The 22242-nt window shown below is 38.3% G+C and overlaps 1 protein-coding gene across 1 annotated transcript in view; it reads right to left on the bottom strand.

The window, feature by feature from the left end:
• The window catches only part of LOC150089465 (uncharacterized), a 1372165-nt gene that overhangs the window by 182240 nt on the left and 1167683 nt on the right, over nt 1-22242 (bottom strand). The window contains exons 53-54 of the mRNA XM_090389992.1: nt 5981-6034; nt 122-175 (exon numbers count right to left, since the gene is read on the bottom strand). Coding sequence (XP_090246118.1) covers nt 122-175; nt 5981-6034 — 108 coding nt within the window. The remainder of the gene's footprint in view (nt 1-121; nt 176-5980; nt 6035-22242) is intronic.

Genomic DNA, 22242 nt, shown 5'->3' with positions numbered 1-22242 from the left:
ATATCTTGCACTTAATAAAAGCCATGAGCCTTGGGGAAACTCCCCCCCCCCCATAAAATTGTATAAAGCTTTTCCAAGTGCTTATAAAAATCTAATAAATAAGGATGTAAACTATTCTCACCAGAGTTCCAGGCTGACCTGAAGGTCCACTTAAGCCAGGAGGTCCAACATCTCCCTGAAACAGAAAAATGCATTCCTCTCAATTTATAATATTATATTATTTGTAAAAGTCATAAGATTGCATAAACATTTTTAATATTCATTATTTGATTTTTAATAATTTACTAGGGGGCGTCACTCACTGCACTCGCTTCCTTTGATAAAATAAAATAAAATACTTACAGAAGCTTTCAACACTGTGTGTGTGTCTCTTCCTCAGTTATGAATACATAAATATGTTACTATATCTATATAATTAATGGTTAATTAATGACTCCTCTCTAACAGAGTCTCTTCACTCACTGTCTCATAGATGCACTGTTTCTGCTGCATGCCTTTTCTACAGATACTTCCACGGGCACTGTTCTTCTGAATTGGTTTCTATTATTCCCGCTCTCTCTTTCTAAACAGTCCGAACATGTGCCGCCACCAGCCAACATCCATTTACTGTCCAACTTAAAACTAACAGAACCAACTTTTCATCTTCCTTGTTTATTCATTCAACTGCCGTTTTCTGGAACAACCTTCCTTCATACGTATTTCCTGAAAATTACAATCTACAGAAGTTCAAGTCTAATGTCAACAAATATCTTCTTTTGTCTTCCCAACCTCCAACCCAAGCACGGTACCAAGTACTATAGGTTCTAATACCTCTTGTGTTTGGGGTTTTCATAAAATAAATAAATAAATAATAATATCGGTGTAGATATACCATAGACAACCCTTAAAGAAAAACTACAATCATAGTATGAAAGTCATAATTTCATCTGTAATTAATTTCATCTCGTATTGTGCTCATCCTTAACAAGTTACCAAGTATTGCACTACCTTGAATAAGTAACGCTTCACTAATAGAGAAGACTATTGTTAATATTCTTGGTGGACGCCACCACCTAGATGGCACCGTTTCAAAGCTAGTTGCCTTTTCATTGGTGGGTGCCTTTCACGCTACGATTGTAGTTTTTCTTTAAGAGTTGTCTATGGTGTAAAGATACACACCGAAATTATATAGATATAAAATTTTATACTCTTAAAATATTATGCTTTGTTGCATTTAGTTTATTTAAATAAATATGTTACATATGGAAATCAAGAATGGTACTGCGTGGTCATGTTAGATAAATATAGTGTATGACCACGCTTAAACAGAATAAATAAGTTAAATTTATTTTAACGTATAGAAAGATATCTAAAAATATAAATGTTTAGATAATTATTTTAAACCAGAATTCAGCTAGTTATTATGCATATATGACAGTGGCTTAATGAATCTGTATTATAATTTTTTTTGCAGAATTTCTTAAGCGAGGTCTGTTGATTAAAATAAGATCAAGTCTAAACTTTGTGGTATTCTCAAGTAACCCCATTTGAAAAGCATGTCTGTAATCGAGGTTTAAGCTTAAAAGCTGCAAACACTGGGAAACTCAACTTCAACATATTCCACCATTACCAAGTTATATGTGAATTTTAACTACTATTATCTGTGTAAATATGAGCGTTATTTGGGTTACCCATTATCATCAGTCAATTCAAAAATAGCAACAGTGGATGAAATGACAATGAAGGATTACAGAATAACAATTATATTGCTGAGCATTCTAGCATATAGCATAATGAATGAGTACTTAAGTGAGAAAAGTTTCTGCACAATAAGTTCTGCCAATTACCAGAAAGCCTAATGTGCAAAGACATGAATTACATTTTTTTTTGGTGAGATTTAGAAGAATACTGAGGACACCTTTCTGGTTCATAACTTTGACCCTGAGTCCATGCATTGAAGCAGATGTAGACAGTCAGCTTTCTGTGTTGCAAGTTACTGAGTGAGGTGATGGCCTACCTTTTATAGGACACTAAGGGAATGATGATTACTGATTACCTTGGGTCTGCAACCACAATCAGACACCAGTGTTATGCACAATTAATAGTAAAACTGCACGAAGCCATCAAGATAAAGCAAAGAGGATAATTACATTGTGGTATTCTTTACCATCAGAACAATGCACCACAATTTTATTGTTGCAATTTCTTACACTGCAGATGCAGGATTTGAACTTCTCGTTCCCCCTCCCACCATTCTGCAGACTTGGCTTTCAGTGACTTCTTCCTTTTTAGTATTAATATTTACATTATGTTACAAATAAAATAAATACACTTCTTATGTATCACATTCCTCACATAGCTGCTTATTCAAATGAACTGTGAATTTTTCCAAGCTATGAGCCTCTTCACTGCGATTTGAATTTATGTTCCTAGTTCTAGTATCATTTATAACCATGAAAACTGTCACCTTTATTGATTTTATTATGAAGATTCCTCCTCAATCAATAAGATTCCCCTTTAAGGTGCCCAGTTACCAAGACCTTTTCAAGAAGCTCAATGTTTTTTTAGGTGCAATCTCCATATTTATACAAAATTACATATTATTATTATTATTATTAGCTGTATGGTGCAAGGAAGCCTGAAGCTTATGCTGCACTAGCCAAAAGGAAATTCCCGAGTTACCTTGAGAGAGAGAGAGAGAGAGAGAGAGAGAGAGAGAGAGAGAGAGAGAGAGAGAGAGAGAGAGAGAGAGAGAGAGAGAGTAGAAGGGAATCACCAAGAAAGAGAAGAATGATGATATCCAGCTCAGGACCCTGGGTGTGCCAAGCCTATACTTACCAGATGTGAGCCCCTGGGGTTAGTATTGCCATATTGATAATTATATATGGACACAGCTTAATACAATGGGATTATGACCTCCTTATCTCTACAAGCAAATGTATGATAAATCATGAATAGAACACCATGGACCTTCCTTGCCACCTGTCCATACTGCATGAGAACTTTGTGTTTGTCAGGATAGCAATCCCTTTGGGATTGTTAATACCAAAGTATAAAACTGTAATTTGCAGCATTAAAACAAATATGCCATTTTACTAACCATTCCTGAAGCCTATCCAAATCATTCTAAATTAGTGCTGCTTGGTGCTCTGAGCAAGGCAGCCAGGTCAGCTCACGGGGATTTTGTCAATGATATACAGGAATTTTGCTAGCAGGGATAAGGAGGTGATTGTCCCTTTGTATAAGGTCAGGCCACACCTTGAGTACTGCATACAAGTCTGGAGGCCTCATTTTAGGAAGGATGTGGAGCTGCTGGAATGAGCACAGAAAAGGGCAACAAGATTGGTGAGGGGGGACAAAGGGGTGCTCTTATCAAGAAAGGCTTAAGTTCTGCAAATTGCAACATCTGGAGTCTATTGCTCAAGGAACTGGACAAACTTGTCCAGTTCCTTGAGCGAAAAGATAGGTGAAATGGGAAGGGTTTTTTTTTAGGCCGATGCTGTGACTACCTCTTTAAAGGTATTCCACAGGTCTTTTGTGATTACTTCTTTAAAGGTATTCCACAGATTCCCTATATTCGCCCTCCATGTGCCATCTGCCTAATTAATAGAACTCATCTTAAACTGTCATAATCCTCTCTCTCTCCTGAAATTAAAACATATGTCTTTATCTTTACCAAATGTGACCTCTTTCTTAATTGTCCAGCGGAGAACTGCATGATCACTTCATACTTAGGTTTCCTCTACTGTGAATCCTATGACACTATCTGGATTGTGGTTCATGATCAGGTCAAGAATATTCTTGCTTTTAGTACTTTCTCCAACATGCTGATGTAAATAACAACTGTCCAGCTGATTTAAAAAATTCTATCCACATGGCAAATTCAAACTGCCCTTAGGTAGGAATTCACAATTGCTCAACCATTCCATCTGCATATAGAGGCTCTCGTTATACACTTTGCAATCTTCCAGTCAATTACATATTCCCAATGTAATTTTTTTAATCTCATTTTCCTTTTGCTTTCAACTATCTCACCACACAGTGACCTCCCCCCACTTCCAACTTCCTATTTTGTTTATCTTTTCTAAACACATTATGCATGACACATCGAAACCCATCATCGCCTATATCTGAGTAGCACCAAGTTTCTGTTAGCCTTATTATGTCAGTGTTAGTTGTCCTAACCAGAAACTCTTTCCACAACTTAAGCAGTACATTCATGGACCAAGATTTCCCTCAGACAGAGACATATCATGTGCTGTGAGATACTGTGCTGCAGAGAAGGCCAAACGCATTATTTATTATTATTTTTTAACATAATTATGAAAGAACATTATGTGGGAGCTTCCAAAGTATTTTAAATGACGAGTCACATAACTAATATTTTAGTTTTATTGAAACGTATTAGAAGGTGTAAAGCCCTTGACCTATTACCCCTAATGTACTAAAACATTATGGGCTATATTTGTGGTCCTCTATGGAACCACAGGCAATCTTCAGGCAATATGCAACTGTAGCAAACAGCATAAATGCCTCCAACCATGCCATGCCTAATAACCACAAGTATAAAAATCTAAGTGTATGCACATGTATGTCTTTAAGTATTCCTAACATAATAACTAAAGGGCATTACATGGGAGCTTTCAAAGTAACACCTTTAACACTTAACCCAACATGTCAATAAGGAAATGTTAGTTTCATTGAAACACACTGGAAAATACAAAGCCCTTGACTGATTATTCCCAATTTACTAAAACATTAAGGGCTACATTTCGGGTTCTCTGTGGAGCCCTTGTTTGTTTATACCCTGGCATAGTTGGTGTCCACTCTCTGCTGTGCTGTTTTACTAAGAACCGTCAGCTCCCCCTCTCCAATTTGACACAAAAAAGGGTACTGCTGAGATTCATAGCCTATAAAGCCTATATACGAAACACAGTCCATAAAGTTTTAGTAAATTGGGAGCACCTATAATAAAACTAAAATTCTGTGGATGCTTAACCTGTGTTAAGTGTCATCTCATTTAAATTATCTCAAATTTCTATTTATTTATTTACTTTTTACTTCTTTTTTGCAGTATAAAAGGACTTAACATTACTGAAAAAGGTGCACTATAGTTCTATGCTGAACACTGAAAATAAGTTGTTGATTTTATCAAAAGCTGGTATTTTTTTCAGTCATTTTATGTACTTTTAACTAGTTTTGTATTTATGACAATTTCTCTTCATCATCCAGAATCTGTCGAATATGATACTAAGTTTCATGGTCGATATCTTTCCCAACACAGAGGTAAGCACTGAAAACTCAGTTCTAACTTAATCCACTGTGTATGTGTTTAAAAAGTTTCGCATTTGATTCAATAAAATGCATCAAGAAGGTAAGGATGTTGTTTGTTTTCAAAGATTTGTATTAAATAAAATAAACATTTTTGGCTACTGTTTAATTAAAAACTGTGCATAACTTAAGGAGACCAAAAATTCTTTGTAATCTAAGGCTAATAATTAATAGCTTTACTGAAATAAAATAAAACTGAAAAATAGTGATTATTCAGTGTAACTATTTAATGCTGGTTAATATTATAAACTTAATTACTCATGAAGACAGGTCTTAATGAGGAATCAAGAATGATATATATCATTCTTGATATTTTTTTTTGATTTATTGAAATTTCTTTATTTTTAGAACCTTGCTAAATTTAAATTTCTAAAAAATTCTTTGTATGGATTGTCCATAAATCAGTTGCAGATCACAATATGATAACTACTAACACAATGATCAATATAATTCTCCTATTATATTTAAAGATCCTTTACTGAACAATAAAAGAATTGAAAAGTAGCAGCTTTAAAAAAATTAAGCAGATAACGTATAATATAATAAAATTACTGTAATTAACCTAATCCAGTAATCTGATATATATATATATATATATATATATATATATTAGTAATTACAACTACATTTCTTAAACATTTCACTATAAATATTAAAAATCGTTACTCACAGCAGGTCCTGGTGATCCTCTAAGTCCAGAAGGTCCTGGTGGTCCAGGAACACCCTAGAGAGAGAGAGAGAGAGAGAGAGAGAGAGAGAATATGAATGAAGTATTTATATAGTATCTGTTTTATAATAACACATACATAAAAATGTTGTTTTATGGTGCATTAACATCTAAGGCCATAATGTGCCAAGTCGAACATATATATATATACATAGTGAATTAAAACCAGTAGAGATAACAGAATTATTAACAGATTATATATATATATACACACAGTGTATAGTATGTAGAAAAAGTGAAGAAGATTTTTGTTTAATCCTATTGAATCTACGGTATACATCAGAAGTGAATTCGACTAAATGGATAAGGAATGTAACAATATATGGTAGGATGAGGTGATCAGGTAAGATATGAAGAAGAGAGAGAGAAATAGTTGGCAAGAAATTAAAACAGGAAATGAAAAGGCAACCAAAATAAGACTATGTTGCAGTGTTTTTCACAATTTCAGTCTTCATCAGAAGCCATCCACCAAAATTATGAGAAAGATGGCAATGTTCTTGCTTCTGTTTCCGACATGTTCTGTATGCTATGGTTCACGTGTGCAGTAGACACATGTTAAGAACGAAATTTGAAATTTTGTGGTAAGAATAAGGTCTAATAAATTGTGCCAATAAATGTAATTATATTATGTAGGGCATACAGATCATGGATGACCTTACAGAAGCAAGTAAAAAGAATTGAAAAAACTGAAGTAATGATATTGGAATGTAGGAATAGGCAAGAAGAAAGGAACTTACAATGGTAAGTTCCTTTCTTCCAAATGACCATGATGGCAGCATGCCAATATATTTATGTATAGGTACGCTAGGGTTCCTAGTGTTAGAAAATGGTGTAAAAAAAAAAAAAAAAATTGCATGGTATGGTGTCTGTAGGCTAGTTGGATGTATAAATTGAAATGCAATATGTGGTGATAAACGTTTTTAAATACATGGTGCCCAAACTGCCCAGGATAGTTGAAAGATATAATAGCTTACAGAGTAGCGGTGAAAAGCAGCTGAACTTTGTTAAGGCGAAAAAATAGATTGGGTAAAGTAAAAAGGTAGTATTCTGCATATTGCATTCAATAAACTAATGGCTCATAGGGCATAAGAAGTAGGGACAAGTAAAGCAGAAAGATGGATGAAGTAGAGGTAAGAAGTTGGGCTCGGGTAGTTTGGGGTTTCAAACCCATTCCTATAGTTAGGACCCCTGAACAAAGGTCTGGGAATGAGTACATCATGTATTTAAGGTCAGTTGTTTGAGTGAGAAAAATATGATAGATAATGAAATGAAAATTAAAAATTAAATTAAATTAAATGCATAGCTAATACACTGTGTTAGGCTAATTGGTGGGTACAGGTTTTTTAAGCGCAGTAAGACACCACAGAGGCATAGTGTATTGTATATACACTATTTACAAACTTGGCGTATATGGGTTTTTGTCATCAGTTATTGCTGATTATGTTGTCTATATTGATGTAACAGTTTTTTTTATGTTTGACGATGTTGAGGGCTTTACAGAAGTGGTAGCGAAGACATGCTGTAGGAAAAAGGTTGTTTGTTAGTTTTTTGTATATTATTGATGGTTATTTCCTTATTGCTGCAGACGGTTGCTATTCTGATGCTTTGCGCTAGTATAACATTGACACGCACTCCTCTAGATATATTGGAATGCCACTGTGTGAGGTTGACTATATTAAAATTAAATGCATCACATTTGTTGTACAGGTTGATGGTAGCTTTGTTGTTTATCACTGTAATTTCAAGGTCCAGGAAATAGGCTGTAGTATCATTGTTGTTTGTTTTTTCTAGTTTGAGTTCATTGGGGTATAAGTGCCCATATTCCTTGATGAAGTTTGGGCAGTTAATAACTATGAGGTCATCTATATATCTGTAGAAGTTAAGTTCCTGTGGAAATGAGTTTTCAGAACAATATAGATATAGGTTTGCTATTATGCATGAAGCAGGACTTCCCCTAGGTGTTCCGTTAGTTTGTAGATATATTGTCTTGCAGTCGTATACAAAGTTATTGGAGATACACAGATTCACTAAGTTGTTCCAGTAGTTTGTATTGCAGGTTATATTCTCTCTATATTTTGCGTATATATCTTTGATTACTGTTTTTAGCTTGGTTTGGTTAATACTTGTAAAGAAGCTGTGGAAGTCAAAAGTTTGTATATTGGAAATGTTATTCTGTAAGGATTTTAATACTGGTAGGTTGTTGCCTATAATTCTGCTATTTGGTATTAGAACCTATAGTACTTAGTACCGTGCTTGGGTTGGAGGTTGAGAAGACGAAAGAAGATATTTGTTGACATTGGACTTGAACTTTTGTAGATTGTAATTTTCAGGAAATACATATGAAGGAAGGTTGTTCCAGAAAACGGCAGTTGAATGAATAAATGAGGAAGATGAAAAGTTGGTTCTGTGGGTTTGAAGTTGGACAGTAAATGGATGTTGGCTGGTGGCGGCACGTGTTCGGACTGTTTCGAAAGAGAGAGCGGGAATTATAGAAGCCAATTCAGAAGAACAGTGCCCATGGACGTATCTGTAGAAGAGGCATGCAGCAGAAACAGTACATCTATGAGAAAGCGAGTGGAGAGACTCTGTTAGAGATGAATCATTAATTAACCTAACTGCCCTCTTCTGAATGGAATCAAGAAGCCTGAGAGAGGTTTTGGGGACACCACCCCAGATGTGGGAACAATATTCCATGGCAGGGCGGATTTGCAATTTATACAGAGTGAGCAGCTGTTTGGAAGAAAAGTAATGCTGAGAGCGAAAGAGAAAACCAAGTTTTTAGATGCAGAGGAAGCAATATTTGTAATGTGCTTGTTCCAAGAGACATTAGAAGTCAGAGTAATCCCCAAAAGAGATATATCATTTTGCCTAGAATCCTAAAGAATCCTTTTTGTGAGATATAAGACAAGACTGAGTTTTAGAAAGGTTTAAATCAACTAAGTTGTCTTTGCCCCACTGGAGAATTACCTTAAGATCGGCATTTAAGGAATTGGTAGCAGATTTTCGAGAAGTTGAAGCTGATTGAGCAGGACAAGGTTTCTCAAAATGGAAAGTGGAATGCAATGTGCTATCATCGGCAAAACTATGGATAGGATTTCCAGTCAATGGAAGAAGGTCATTAATATACAAGAGGAAAAGAGTGGGGGAAAGAACAGAACCTTGGGGGACACCGGCATTAGTGGAGAAGTTAGAAGACAGAGAGCCATCTACCATCACCCTCAGTGAGCGATCAGAGAGAAAACTGGATAACCAATTACTAAAAACAGTTGGCAAACCATAAGATGGAAGCTTGTTTAGAAGACTTTTATGCCAAACACGATCAAAAGCCTTTGAGATGTCAAGAGCAACTACTTGTGTTTCACCGAACCTTTCCATTGAATTAGTCCATAAATGGGTAACATAAGCCAGAATATTACCAGTGGATCGACACTGACAGAATCCATACTGGCGATCGTTGATCAGACGGAAGGTTTCTAGGTAGTTTAAGAGTTGGCGGTTAATTGATTTCTCCATTACTTTAGAAAGAGTAGAAGTAATTGCAATGGGACAATAACTGGATGACAGGGATTTGTCACCCTTTTTAGGAACTGGCTGGATATAAGCAAATTTCCAAGCAGAAGGAAAAACAACTTTGGAATAAGAAAGTGAAAAAAGGCAGCAAAGAATAGGAGTAAGTTCAGGAGCACAGGTTTGGAGAACAAGTGGAGAAATACCATCAGGACCTGGAGCTTTCTTAGTATCAAGATTCGTCAAAATCCATCTGACATCCTTTTGATGGAAGACCACAGGAGGCATTGAATGGAGCGTATTGGGAATAGTGGAAGGTGTTTTACCAAGATCGTTAATCCATGAGTTGAAAGAAAAATGGGATGCTAGAAGGTCAGCTTTATCCTTGGCTGAAGTGACAACAGAACCATCTGGTTTGGACAGAGGTGGGAGCAGAGATGGGAAAAAGTTGCGGCCAATAGCTTTGGCAAGAGACCAGAATGCTCGGTTACCATTAGGGCAAGAAGCAAGTTTTCTACTCTTAGCCTGTTCAAACTCTAGTTTGGACTGATTAATAACTGCTTTACAATTGTTGCGAGCTTTGGTGTAGGCAGAAAATGAAACTGAAGAATTAGAAACAAGCCAACTATGATATGCAACTTTCTTCTCTTGAACAGCCTTAGCACATTTATTGGAGGTTTCGACAAAGGACGAGATTTTAAAGTGGAGTGTGGGATAAAGGATTCCATTCCTGCAAGAATAATTTCACTGACACGATCTGAACAAACGTTGACATCAGAAGTTTTGAAACAGTAATCCGACCAAGGAAAAGAAGAAAAGAAGTCTCGCAGGTTATCCCATTTTGCATTCTTGTAATGCCAAACAACACGAGGTTGGGAATAGATGTGAGATAAAGGTTCCATTGGAGAAGAGACAATCATCAAGTTATGATCTGAAGTGCCTAGATGGAAGTTTGTTCCACCAATTAACACCTGTTGGCTAAAGGCAAATTTCTGCACATCTATTCTACAGCTGTCTTTCCTCAATTTGAATTAGCATTTAGCATTAGCATTAGTAGAGGCATATGATGCAAGAAAGCAAGCTTATGCAGCATTAGCCAAAAAAAAAAAAACACCCACTTCCATTACACCCCTGCGTTCGTTTGAAATACCTGTCCAGCTGAGCCTTAAATTTATTTAGGCTATCAACTTTCACAACAAGGGATGGAAGTCTGTTCCACCAACCAACTACCCGCTGGCTAAAGGCAAATTTCCACACATCTATCCTACATCTGTCTTTCCTCAATCTGAATTTATGCCCTCTCAGGGGATTATTCTGAGCAAGAGGACGAATCCCATCGGCACTGAGCATGCTCAAACCATTCAAGGCTTTAACCATTAAATGCTCAAACCATTCAAGGTTCGTAAGGCTCTTTATGCATTGAATGTACTTACGAACTTAAGGGGCATAAAATTTATGCCCCCTTAAGTTCGTAATCTGAACAAATGGAAGAATCCCATCAGAATTCAGTGTGCTCAACCCATTCACGACCTTATACACCTCAATCAGATCACCTTGCAGGTGCCTTGTCTCCAGCCACTGCAATTTGAAGAACTTAAGCCACTCTTGGTAAGAGGATCCCTTCATTTCTCTCACCAATCTTGGCCTTCTCTGTACACGCTCAAGAAAATCTACATCCTTCCTAAAATGAGGTCTCCAGACCTGTACGCAGTACTCTAGGCGTGGCCTGACCATTGCCTTAAGGGGTAGAATTTTTTTCAGCCTGGTCTGTACTTGTTAACAGGAGAGACTGCTTCTACAGGGATGGGATACACTTAAATAGAAAGGGTGCAAGAATGTTTGCTGATGCTATCGAGGCAATGTTAGGTGGGTCGGAAAACTGCTAGATTGGGGGGATACAAGGACTAATAGATTAACAGTAGCCACTGGCAGAGGTGAAAGTGATTCTTGCACTGCTTCTATTGGAATGAGCCGCAGCCTGGAAAATAAGATGCAGGATATTTCAGAGACTGCTGGGAATCATTGGGGTACAAGTAAACACATGGGTTGTGTTAGGGTAGCTAAGAAAAAGAACAGGTGCATGTATACTTGTGTGTACACCAATGCTAGGAGTTTAGTAAATAAATTTGATGAATTTGAGGTATTGCTCAAAACATCAAAGGCAGATATTGTGGGGATTTCAGAGACGTGGTGTCACACAGATATAAGAAATGCAGAACTGGAATTTGGGGAGTACAATGTCTACAGAAAGGATAGACAGGATAGGAAGGGAGGAGGGGTTATGCTATTAGTTAAAAAACACATAAAATCCAAGGAAGTGAAGCCAGTGGACATCGCTGGACAGTGCAGTGTCGAGTCAGTTTGGTGTGACATAAGCATTGGGAGATCAAAATTGAGAGTAGGAGTGTGCTATAGGCCTAATGACTCTGATGAGTATAATAAGAAACTGTTCGGAGAAATAGAGTGGGCCAGTAAATCAGAGAGTCTTATAATGGGGGATTTTAATTTCCCAGATATTGACTGGAATTTGGGGGCTGGTCACTCACACAGTAGCAAGGCTTTTGTGGATTTATTGGATGATTGTTTTCTACATCAGCATGTTCGGGAGGCAACTAGAGGGAGTAATACTCTTGATTTGATTATCAGTAGTGATTCTTCATGCATTAAGAATCTGCAGATAAATGAACCACTTGGTGGCAGTGATCACAGTGTGCTGAAGTGGGAGTTACTCAAAGAGGTAACTACCATTAGGGGTAAAGGGAAGGGGTATTGCTTTCGTAAAGGCGACTACAATGGACTGAGACAGTATTTAAATTCTATACAGTGGGATCAACTGATGATATTGCCAACAGCAAATTCAAAATGGGAAGCATTCAAAGAACTTATCGTGGAAGCTACTAGGCTTTACATACCAACTAAGAAATATTGTTCAAGGTTTAGGCCTAAATGGTTGTCAGATGAACTAATGAGGCATATGGCAGAGAAGAAAAATGCATGGGATACATACAAATTAACACGTGACACGGACGCCTATGATAGATACAAGTTGATCTGTAACCAAGTTACAAAGGAGGTTAGGCAGGCGAAGGCAGATTACGAGAGATCCTTGGCAAGGGATGCGAAGAAAAACAGCAAAGAGTTCTTTACTTATGTAAACTCTAGAAGGAAGGGGATGAATCAGATTGGTCCACTTGAGATCGATGGGTCAACTGTTGATGACCCTGCTCGGGTAGCTAACAAACTAAATGAATATTTTGCATCGACATTCACACATGAGGAGTTATTCAGCGAGGGGAATGCCAGAGGTGTATTCAACTCTAGCAGTAAGCTAGAGAATCTTGTAATAACGGAGAGCAAAGTGGAGGAGAAATTGTTGAAGATAAACACAAGAAAGGCACCTGGGGTGGATGGGATCTATCCAGTTATATTAAAGGAGGCAGCAAAGGAGGTAAGCAAACCCTTAGCCATAATTATGAGAGCTTCCTTGGACTCAGGGGAGGTACCCATTGACTGGAGATGTGCAAATGTGACCCCAATTCACAAAGGGGGATCAAAGGCTGACACAAGTAATTATAGACCTGTGAGTTTAACTTCTGTTCCTGGAAAATTAATGGAGGAACTGGTGAATGAAGCACTGCAGGATCATCTAGACAAGACTTCAGTTATAGCTAGGACACAGCATGGTTTTGTTAAGGGGAAGTCTTGCCTGACCAATTTGATTGGATACTATGATGCAGTCACAAAAGAACTGGATGCAGGGAATAACTTTGATATTATATACTTGGATCTTAGAAAGGCTTTTGATACTGTTGCACATGGAAGACTGCTGCACAAATTGGAGCAGTGTGGCATTGGAGGCAAGTTGCTGCTATGGATAAAGGGGTGGTTGAGGGGGAGAAGACAGAGAGTGGTAATCAATGGACACTGCTCATCGTGGACTAATGTTATTAGTGGAGTCCCTCAGGGTTCAGTATTGGGGCCTTTATTGTTTTCTGTATTTATAAATGATATTGATGATGGTATATCAGGCTTAATGTCCAAGTTTGCAGACGATACGAAGGTTGGCAGGGTTGTCAAGGACACTACTGACACTATGCTGCTGCAACAGGATTTGGAAAGGTTGAGCAGATGGGCTTCGAGGTGGCAAATGAAGTTTAACATTGACAAATGTAAAGTACTACATATGGGAAACAGCAACCCCAGAGCAACGTATCAACTCTGTGGTACTACACTGACAGTGGTAGAGAATGAAAGGGACCTGGGGGTGGTGGTGCAGGCAGATATGAAGTTCTCTGAGCAGTGCAGACGAGCTGCAAGAGTAGCTCATGGTGTATTGTCAATGATATATAGGAATTTTTTTAGCAGGGATAAGGAGGTGATTATTCCCTTGTATAAGGCAATGGTCAGGCCACACCTAGAGTACTGTATACAGGCCTGGAGGCCTCATTTCAGGAAGGATGTAGAGCTGCTGGAACGAGTACAGAGAAGGGCAACTAGATTGGTGAATGGGACAAAGGGGTTCTCTTACGAAGAAAGGCTTAAGTTTTGCAAATTACAGTGTCTGGAAACTAGGCACCAGCGGGGTGATCTGATAGAGGTGTACAAAGCTTTGAATGGTTTGAGCATGCTCAATGCTGATGGGATTCTTCCTCTAGCTCAGAAAAATCACCTGAGAGGGCATAAATTCAAATTGAGGAAAGACAGATGTAGGATAGATGTGCGGAAATTTGCCTTTAGCCAGCGGGTGGTTGGTGGGTGGAACAGACTTCCATCCCTTGTCGTGGAAGTTGATAGCCTAAATAAGTTTAAGGCTCAGCTGGACAGGTATTTCGAACGAACAGAGGGGTGAAGTGGAAGTGGTTATTTTTATTTATTTATGTTACTTTTTTTTTTTTTTTTTTTTGGCTGATGCTGCATAAGCTTGCTTTCTTGCATCAAATGCCTCTACTAATGCTAATGCTAATGCTAATGCTTATACAGAGGGACAATCACCTCCTTTTCCATGCTAGCAAAATTCCTGTATATCATTGACAAAACCGCATGACCTGCTGCGGCAGCCTGTCTGCACTGCCCAGAAAAATTCATATCTGACTGCACAATTACTCCCAGACCTGTTAGTTTAACTTCTGCTCCGGGAAAATAATGGAGTCACTGGTTAAAGAAGCACTGACATTTAGACAAGACTGCAGTAATAATTCGGACACAACATGGATTTTTTAAGGGAAAGTCTTGTCTGACCAATCTGACTGGATACTATGATGTGGTAACAAAGGAAAAGGATGCAAAAAATAATTTTGATATCACATACTTGGAATTTAGCAAAGCTTTTGATAATGTTACACTTGGAAGAGTACAATATAAATTGAAGCAGTATGGCATTAAGGGCAAGTTGCTTCAATCGATAAAAGGGTGGTTGAGTGGGAAAAGGGATAGAGTGGTACTCAATGGACACTGCTCTTCATGGACTAATGTTATTAGTGGATTCCCTTGGGGTTAAGTGCTGGGCCCTTGGTTGTTTAGTATATTTATCAATGATATTAATGAAGGTATATCAGGTTTAATGTCTAAGTTTGCAGATTATACAAAGGTTGGGAGGGTTGTTAATGACAGTATGCTACTGTAACAGGATCTAGAAAAGTTGGGAAGATGAGCTGAAAAGTGGCAACTGAAGTTTAACATTGATAAATGCAAAATTAAATGTACTAACCCAAAGAAATGTACCAACTGTGTACTGTTGATAGTGGAGAGTGAAAAGACTTGGGGGTAATTCTGCAGTCAGATATGAAGTATACTGAGCAGTGCAGACTGGTTGCCAGAACAGGTCATGGGGTCTTGTCAATGATATACAGAAAATTTGCTAGCAGGGATAAGAAGGTGATTATCCCCTAGTATAAGGCAATGATCAAGCCACACCTTGAGTACTGCATACAGGTCTGGAGGCCTCACTTTAGGAAGGATGTAGAGTTGCTACAACGAGTAGAGAAAAGGGAAACAAGACTGGTGAGGGGGAACTGAGGGGAACAAAGGGGGTGCTCTTACGAAGAAAGGCTTAAGTTCTGCAAATTTCAGGACCTGAAGATGAGGCAGCGTGATCTAATTTAGATCACGCAGCCTAATCTAATGCAGCGTGATCTAATTTAGGTGTATAAGGCTTTGAATGGAATGAGCAGGCTCAATGCTGATGGGATTCTTCCTCTTGCTCAAATTTCATACCTGAGGGGACATAAATTCAAATTGAGAAGGATAGTTGCAGGATAGTTGGTGAAATAATAGATGGTGATAGATGGTCATGGATGGTGAATTGTTGGAACAAACTTCCATCTGTTGTTGTTGTGGAAGTGGATAGTTTGAATAAATTCAAGGAAGAACTAGACAAATTCTCGGATGGGATAGATGGGTAGGTGTTTTTTTTTTTGCTGATGCTCTATAAGTTTGCTTCTTGCATCATTTACCACTACTAAAACTAATACTATTTCTTCAACTTCTGTTTTCTGGAACAACCTTTGCTCATACATATTTCCTGAAAATTAAAATATACAGAAAAATTCAAGTTATTCATTTCTAAAATTAGGCATTCAAGTCTAAAATTAGTCATTCAAGTCTAAAAATTAGTCATTCAAGTCTAAAAATTAGTCATTCAAGTCTAAAATTCAAGTCAACAAGTATCTTCTTACATCTTCTCAACCTTCTACCCATGCATGGTAGTAGATACTATAGGTTCAAATACCTTTCGTGATTGGAGTTTTTATTAAAAAAAAAATTACATTTGTCACTGCTAGGATAATACTTTCGGTGACGCACTTAACTTTCATTAATTGGCTCCTGGCTGACTATGTTGGTATTAAACGTTGTCAGATGTTTAAAGGTATTCCAGTCAGAATGACTGATTTTCTACCGTAATATCCCAGATAGGTGGCATGGTCTCCCATTGCAAAGAGTGGACATCACAGGGAAGTGATCACTACCATAAAAGTTTTCTTCAGCCTCCCATGTACACACAGGGAGGATTGAAGAGAAGCAGAAGGAAAGATCAATGGCAATAAACATATGGGTAGGCATATGGAAAATGGTATAAGAACCAGCACTTAGAAAAGTGAGTTTTTTTAATCTTTGGCACAAGTCTCATCAGTTCATCTGATATCTATTTAGCATTTTAGCATTAGCAAAGGCACATGATGCAAGAAAGCAAGCTTATATAGCATCAGCAAAAAAAAAAAAAAAAAAAAAAAAAAAAACACCCTTATTTCACCCATCCACACGCTCCAAATGCTGGTCAAATTCTGCCTTGAATCTATTTAAGCTATCAACTTCTACAACGATAGATGGAAGTTTGTTCCAGTAATCAACCACCCACTGGCTAAAGGCAAATTTCTGCACATCTATCCTACAACCATCTTTCTTCATTTGAAATTATGTCCTCTCAGGCGATTATTCTGAGCAAGAGGAAGAATCCAATCCGCATTGAGCATGTTCAAACCATTCAAGGCTTTATACACCTCAATCATATCACCTCACAGGTGCCGAGTCTCCAGCACTGTAATTTGAAAAATTTAAGCCTTTCTTTGTTAGAGCAACTCCTTGTTCCATTCACCAATCTTGTTGCCCTCCTCTGTACTTATTCCAACAGCTCTACATCCTTCTTAAAATGAGGCCTCCAGACCTGTATACAGTACTCAAGGTGTGGCCTGACCATTGCTTTATACAAGGGGATAATCACCTCCTAATCCCTGCTAGAAAAATTCCTGTATATCATTGACAAGACACCATGAGTTACTCTTGCAAACCATCTGCACTGCTCAGAGAACTTCATATCTGCCTGCACAATTACCCCCAGGACCTTTTCATTCTCTACCACTGTCAGTGTGGTACCACAGAGTTAATACATTACTCTGGGATTACTGCTTCCCATATGTAGTACTTTACATTTGTCAATGTTAAACTTCATTTGCCACCTCTTAACCCATCTGCTCAACTTTTCTAGATCCTGTTGCTGCAGTGTACTGTCATTAGTGGTTCATTAACAACCGTGCCAACCATTGTATCGTCTGGAAACTTGGACATTAAGCCTGCTATACCATCATCAATATCATTTATAAATACAGAAAACAACAATGGACCCAACACTGAACCCTGAGATACTCCACTAATAACATTAGTCCACGAAGAGCAGTGTCCATTGATTACCACTCTCTGTCTTCTCCCACTCAATCATCCCTTTATACATAGCAGCAATTTGCCTCCAATGCCACACTGCTGCAATTTGTGCAGTAGTCTTCCATGTGCAACAGTATCAAAAGCTATTCTAAGATTCAAGTATATAATATCAAAGTTATTCTTTGCATCCAGTTCCTTTGTGACTACATCATAGAATCCAATCAAATTTGTCAGACAAGACTTCCCCTTAACAAACCCATGCTGTGTCCGAGTTATAACTGAAGTCTTGTCTAGATGATCCTGCAATGCTTCTTTAACCAGCGCCTCCATTAATTTCCCTGGAACAGAAGTTGAACTAACAGGTCTGTAATTACCTCTGTCTCCCTTTGATCCTCCTTTGTGGATTGGGGTCACATTTGCACATCTCCAGCCCATGATGGGTACCTCCCCTGAGTCCAGGGAAGCTCTCATAATTATGGCTAAGGGTTTGCTTACTTCCTTTGCCACCTCCTTTAATATAACTGGATAGATTCCATCCACCCCAGGTGCCTTTCTTATGTTTATCTTCAACAATTTCTCCTCCACTTTACTCTCAGTTATTACAAGATTATCTAGCTTACTGCCAGAGTTGAATACACCTCTAGCATTCCCCTCCCTGAATAACTCCTCATGTGTGTGTAGATGGTCATGGGTGGTGAATTGTTGGAACAAACTTCCATCTGTTGCTGTTGTTGTGGAAGTGGATAGTTTGAATAAATTCAAGGAAGAACTAGACAGATTCTCGGATGGGATAGATGGGTAGATGTTTTGTTTTTTTTTTTGCTGATGCTCTATAAGTTTGCTTCTTGCATTATTTACCACTACTAAAACTAATACTATTTCTTCAACTTCTGTTTTCTGGAACAACCTGTGTTCATATATATTTCCTGAAAATTGCAATATACAGAAAAATTCAAGTTATTCATGTCTAAAATTCAAGTCAACAAGTATCTTCTTACATCTTCTCAACCTATTTCAAAATATTCATTGAGTTTGTTAGCCACCTGGGCAGGATCATCATCAGTTCAACCGTCGATATCAAGTGGACCAATCTGATTCATCCCCTTCCTTCTAGAGTTTACATAAGTAAAGAACTCTTTGCTATTTTTCTTTGCGTCCTTTGCCAAAGATTTTTTGTAATCTGCTTTCGCCTGCCTAACCTCCTTTGTAACTTGGTTACAGACCAGCTTATATCTATCATAGGCTTCTGTGTCACATGTTAATTTATATGTATCCAATGCATTTTTCTTCTCTGTCACATGTCTAATTAGTTCATCTGACATCCATTTAGGCCTAAATCTTGAACAATATTTCTTTGTTGGTATGAAAAGCCTAGTAGCTTCCAAGATTAATTCTTTGAATCCTTCCCATTTTGAATTTGCTGTTGGTAACATCATCAGTTGGTCCCACTGTATAGAATTTAAATACTGTCTCAGACCACCGTAGTCACCTTTACGAAAGCAAAAACCCTTCCCTTTACCCTTCATGGTAGTTACCTCTGAGTAAATCCCACTTCAGCACACTGTGATCACTGCGACCTAATTGTTCCTTTATCTGCAGATTCTTAATGCATGAAGAATCACTACTGATAATCAGATCAAGAGTATTATTCCCTCTAGTTGCCTCCCGAACATACTGCTGTAGAAAACAATCATCCAATATATCCACAAAAACCTTGCTGGTGTGTGAGTGACCAACCCACAAATTCCAGTCAATATCTGGGAAATTAAAATCCCCCATTATAAGACTCTAATTTACTGGCCCACTATTTCTCTGCACAATTGCTCATTATATTCATCAGATTCATTAGGCCTATAACACATACTCTCACCTATATAACACCTATAACACCTACTCTCATTTTTCCTTTCCCAGTGCTTACGTCACACCAAACAGACTCAACATTGCATTGTCCACCCACATCAATTGGATGCACTTCCTTAGGTTTTATGTGTTTCTTAATTAACAGCATAACCCTTCCTCCCTTCCTGTCCTGGCTATCCTGTCGGTACACATTGTACTCCCCAAATTCCAGTTCTGCACTGCTTATGTCTGTGTGACCCCATGTCTCTGATATTCCAGCAATATCTGCCTTTGATGTCTTGACTAGTACTTCAAGCTCATCAAATTTATTAACTATACTCCTAGCATTGGTGTACATGCAAGTATACATTCACCTGTTTCTACTCTTAGTTACCCTAACACAGCCCATGTATTTACTTGTTCCACTATGACTCCCAGCAGTCCTGGAAATTCCCATTGCCTTGCTTTCCAGGCTGCTGCTCAATCACATTTCAATAGAAATAGTGCAAGAATCACTTTTACCTGTGCCAGTGGCTACTGTTAATCTATTATTCTGTGTATCCCCCCAAGCTAGCAGTTTTCCGATATAACTCTGCCTCTATAGCATCAGCAAATATTCTTGCACCCTTTCTATTTCAGTGTATCCCATCCCTGTAGAAGCAGTGTGTCCTGTTAACAAGCACAGACCAGGCTGAAAAAAATTCTACCTCCTGACCCTTGCACAATCTCTCCAGGGCCGAATTGATCGACAATTCGGCTCTCATCATATACTCCCTCCTACTGTGTCTGAGCAGAATTGCAGACACTTTAAAATTCAACTCTAACTCACGGCCTTTTTTCAGCATTGTGTTGTACTTGTTAAGTAATTCTGCTGGTCTCCTACGCTTTGCTTCATTGCTTTCAAGAATATGCTCTATAATCTGACTCTTTCCATTAATGCCAACACTATTCCATGGCATACTATGTCCACTGAATTCCCCCTAGTAATAGAAAAGGGGACAGCAACTGCTAAATGAGATTATCAAGATCTGCCTGGGTATGTCGTTCCCAAGTGGAAAAAACAGATTGAGTAGATAGTCAGAAGAAACCCTACTGTAAGATGAATGCTATGACATCTATGTTAGTGGTCAGTGGTGTAAACTGAAAGGGGGTATGGTTATCTGTAATGGTGGAAACTCCTCTGTGGGCAAGTTCGACCCAGCTCTGCCCTACTGAATGATAGTACAGCTATGCATTTAAGTGTCTTCATTTGACTTTAAATATGTCTCCTGTAAGCAGAAGCATGTTGGCTTACAGTTATGCAAGATGGCCTTGATGTCTTCACTAATTTGATGGAAACCATAGTAGAAATTTGAATATGTGGACATTACTTAGATTTGCTTGGTCTTTGCTATGGGCCAGTCGCAGATTTATCCTTTTTGGGGAAGAATATGTTGTCCAGTCCATATCTTTCTCCAAAAAAATTTCCAAGACTATTCCTTCATTCACTTATTTCCACTTTTATTAGCTCTGAGCAGCAAGTTAAGTTTTTTTGTATTCTCTGTATTATTTTGTTTAGTTAGAGGTGAAGCAGTAAGTGGTATCAATATGGGAGAAGCAGCTGACTGAGTATTTTGTACTGGCTGTTGGGTATTCAATAAGTAGCATGCAATGGGAGCAAAAATTTCTTCTGAGGGGATTGTCATATCAGTTTGAGTTTCCCTGCAACTTTCTGAGCATATGTGGGCTTATTGCTACTTATTGGTATTAACAGTTTTGTCCTTGTTTGCATTGCTGGCATGTCCTTGTTATGTAAGTTGCTCACCTTGATAGTTGATATTGACACAAATGGGTTTGTGGTGGTGCTGTACATGCATTGCTTTAATAGGTTTCCACACTGAACCAGGCACAGGCAGGCATTCCACAGTAGGCCAGCTGCAAGTGTCCAGATTTTTGGCATTTGAAACATCACATGGTTTGAGATGTATGGCCTTACTGTGCAATGTATTTGCACAGTAAGGTCATACATCTCAAAGTAGTGTCCTGGTAATTGGTATTCCTCTGACTGAAGTTGCTCAGGGTGCTTGTCATTTTTGGTTTCAATTAAGAGATTCCAAAAACTAAACCTCTTAACTGATTTTGGGGAACCTGCTAACCCCTTCTGTATGCAAAAGGATATTTTCCCAATAGGTTCCCCAGTTTGTGAATGTATAATCAAGAATCTTGGAGTGAAACCTGACAGTACTTCAGCTGGGATTTCTTTGCTGCACTGGTATTGTCTGTTTCTCTATTTTGATTTTCTGATAGTGATTGTGTTGGTCCCCCCCCAGAAGAAATAATATTATCAGGATTAATGAGTTTTTTTAAAATTTTGCTTCAGTGCATGAGCTCGCCACCTATTATGGAGCCCAAATGGGACACTCACCATCTAGCTAGCAATAAATGTGCTCAGCAGTGGGACACCAGGCTACCCAAACACTACACCCATGCCTCTGCCAGCCTGATTCCCATGCCTCAGACCATGAGGGTAGGGGCATTGCATTGACACAGTTGACCATTGTAGGTGAACTTACTAGCCAATTGATCCTGGGTGAGCCATCTCAGAACCACCCAACTTGTGAAAGCAGGGGCCCAAGTGGCCTCTCAACTACCAGACCCCCCCCTGAGTTTCCAAGAGTTTCAGCACATAGAAAACACACCAGGTTCTTATGATATTAGCCTGG

The sequence above is a fragment of the Mastigoproctus giganteus genome, chromosome 2 (assembly GCF_048544385.1).
Source record: "Mastigoproctus giganteus isolate SK-2022 chromosome 2, ASM4854438v1, whole genome shotgun sequence".
NCBI classification, from domain to species: domain Eukaryota; kingdom Metazoa; phylum Arthropoda; class Arachnida; order Uropygi; family Thelyphonidae; genus Mastigoproctus; species Mastigoproctus giganteus.
The sequence above is the reverse complement of the archived record's forward strand: the minus strand, read 5'-3'. Positions and strand labels throughout refer to the sequence as shown.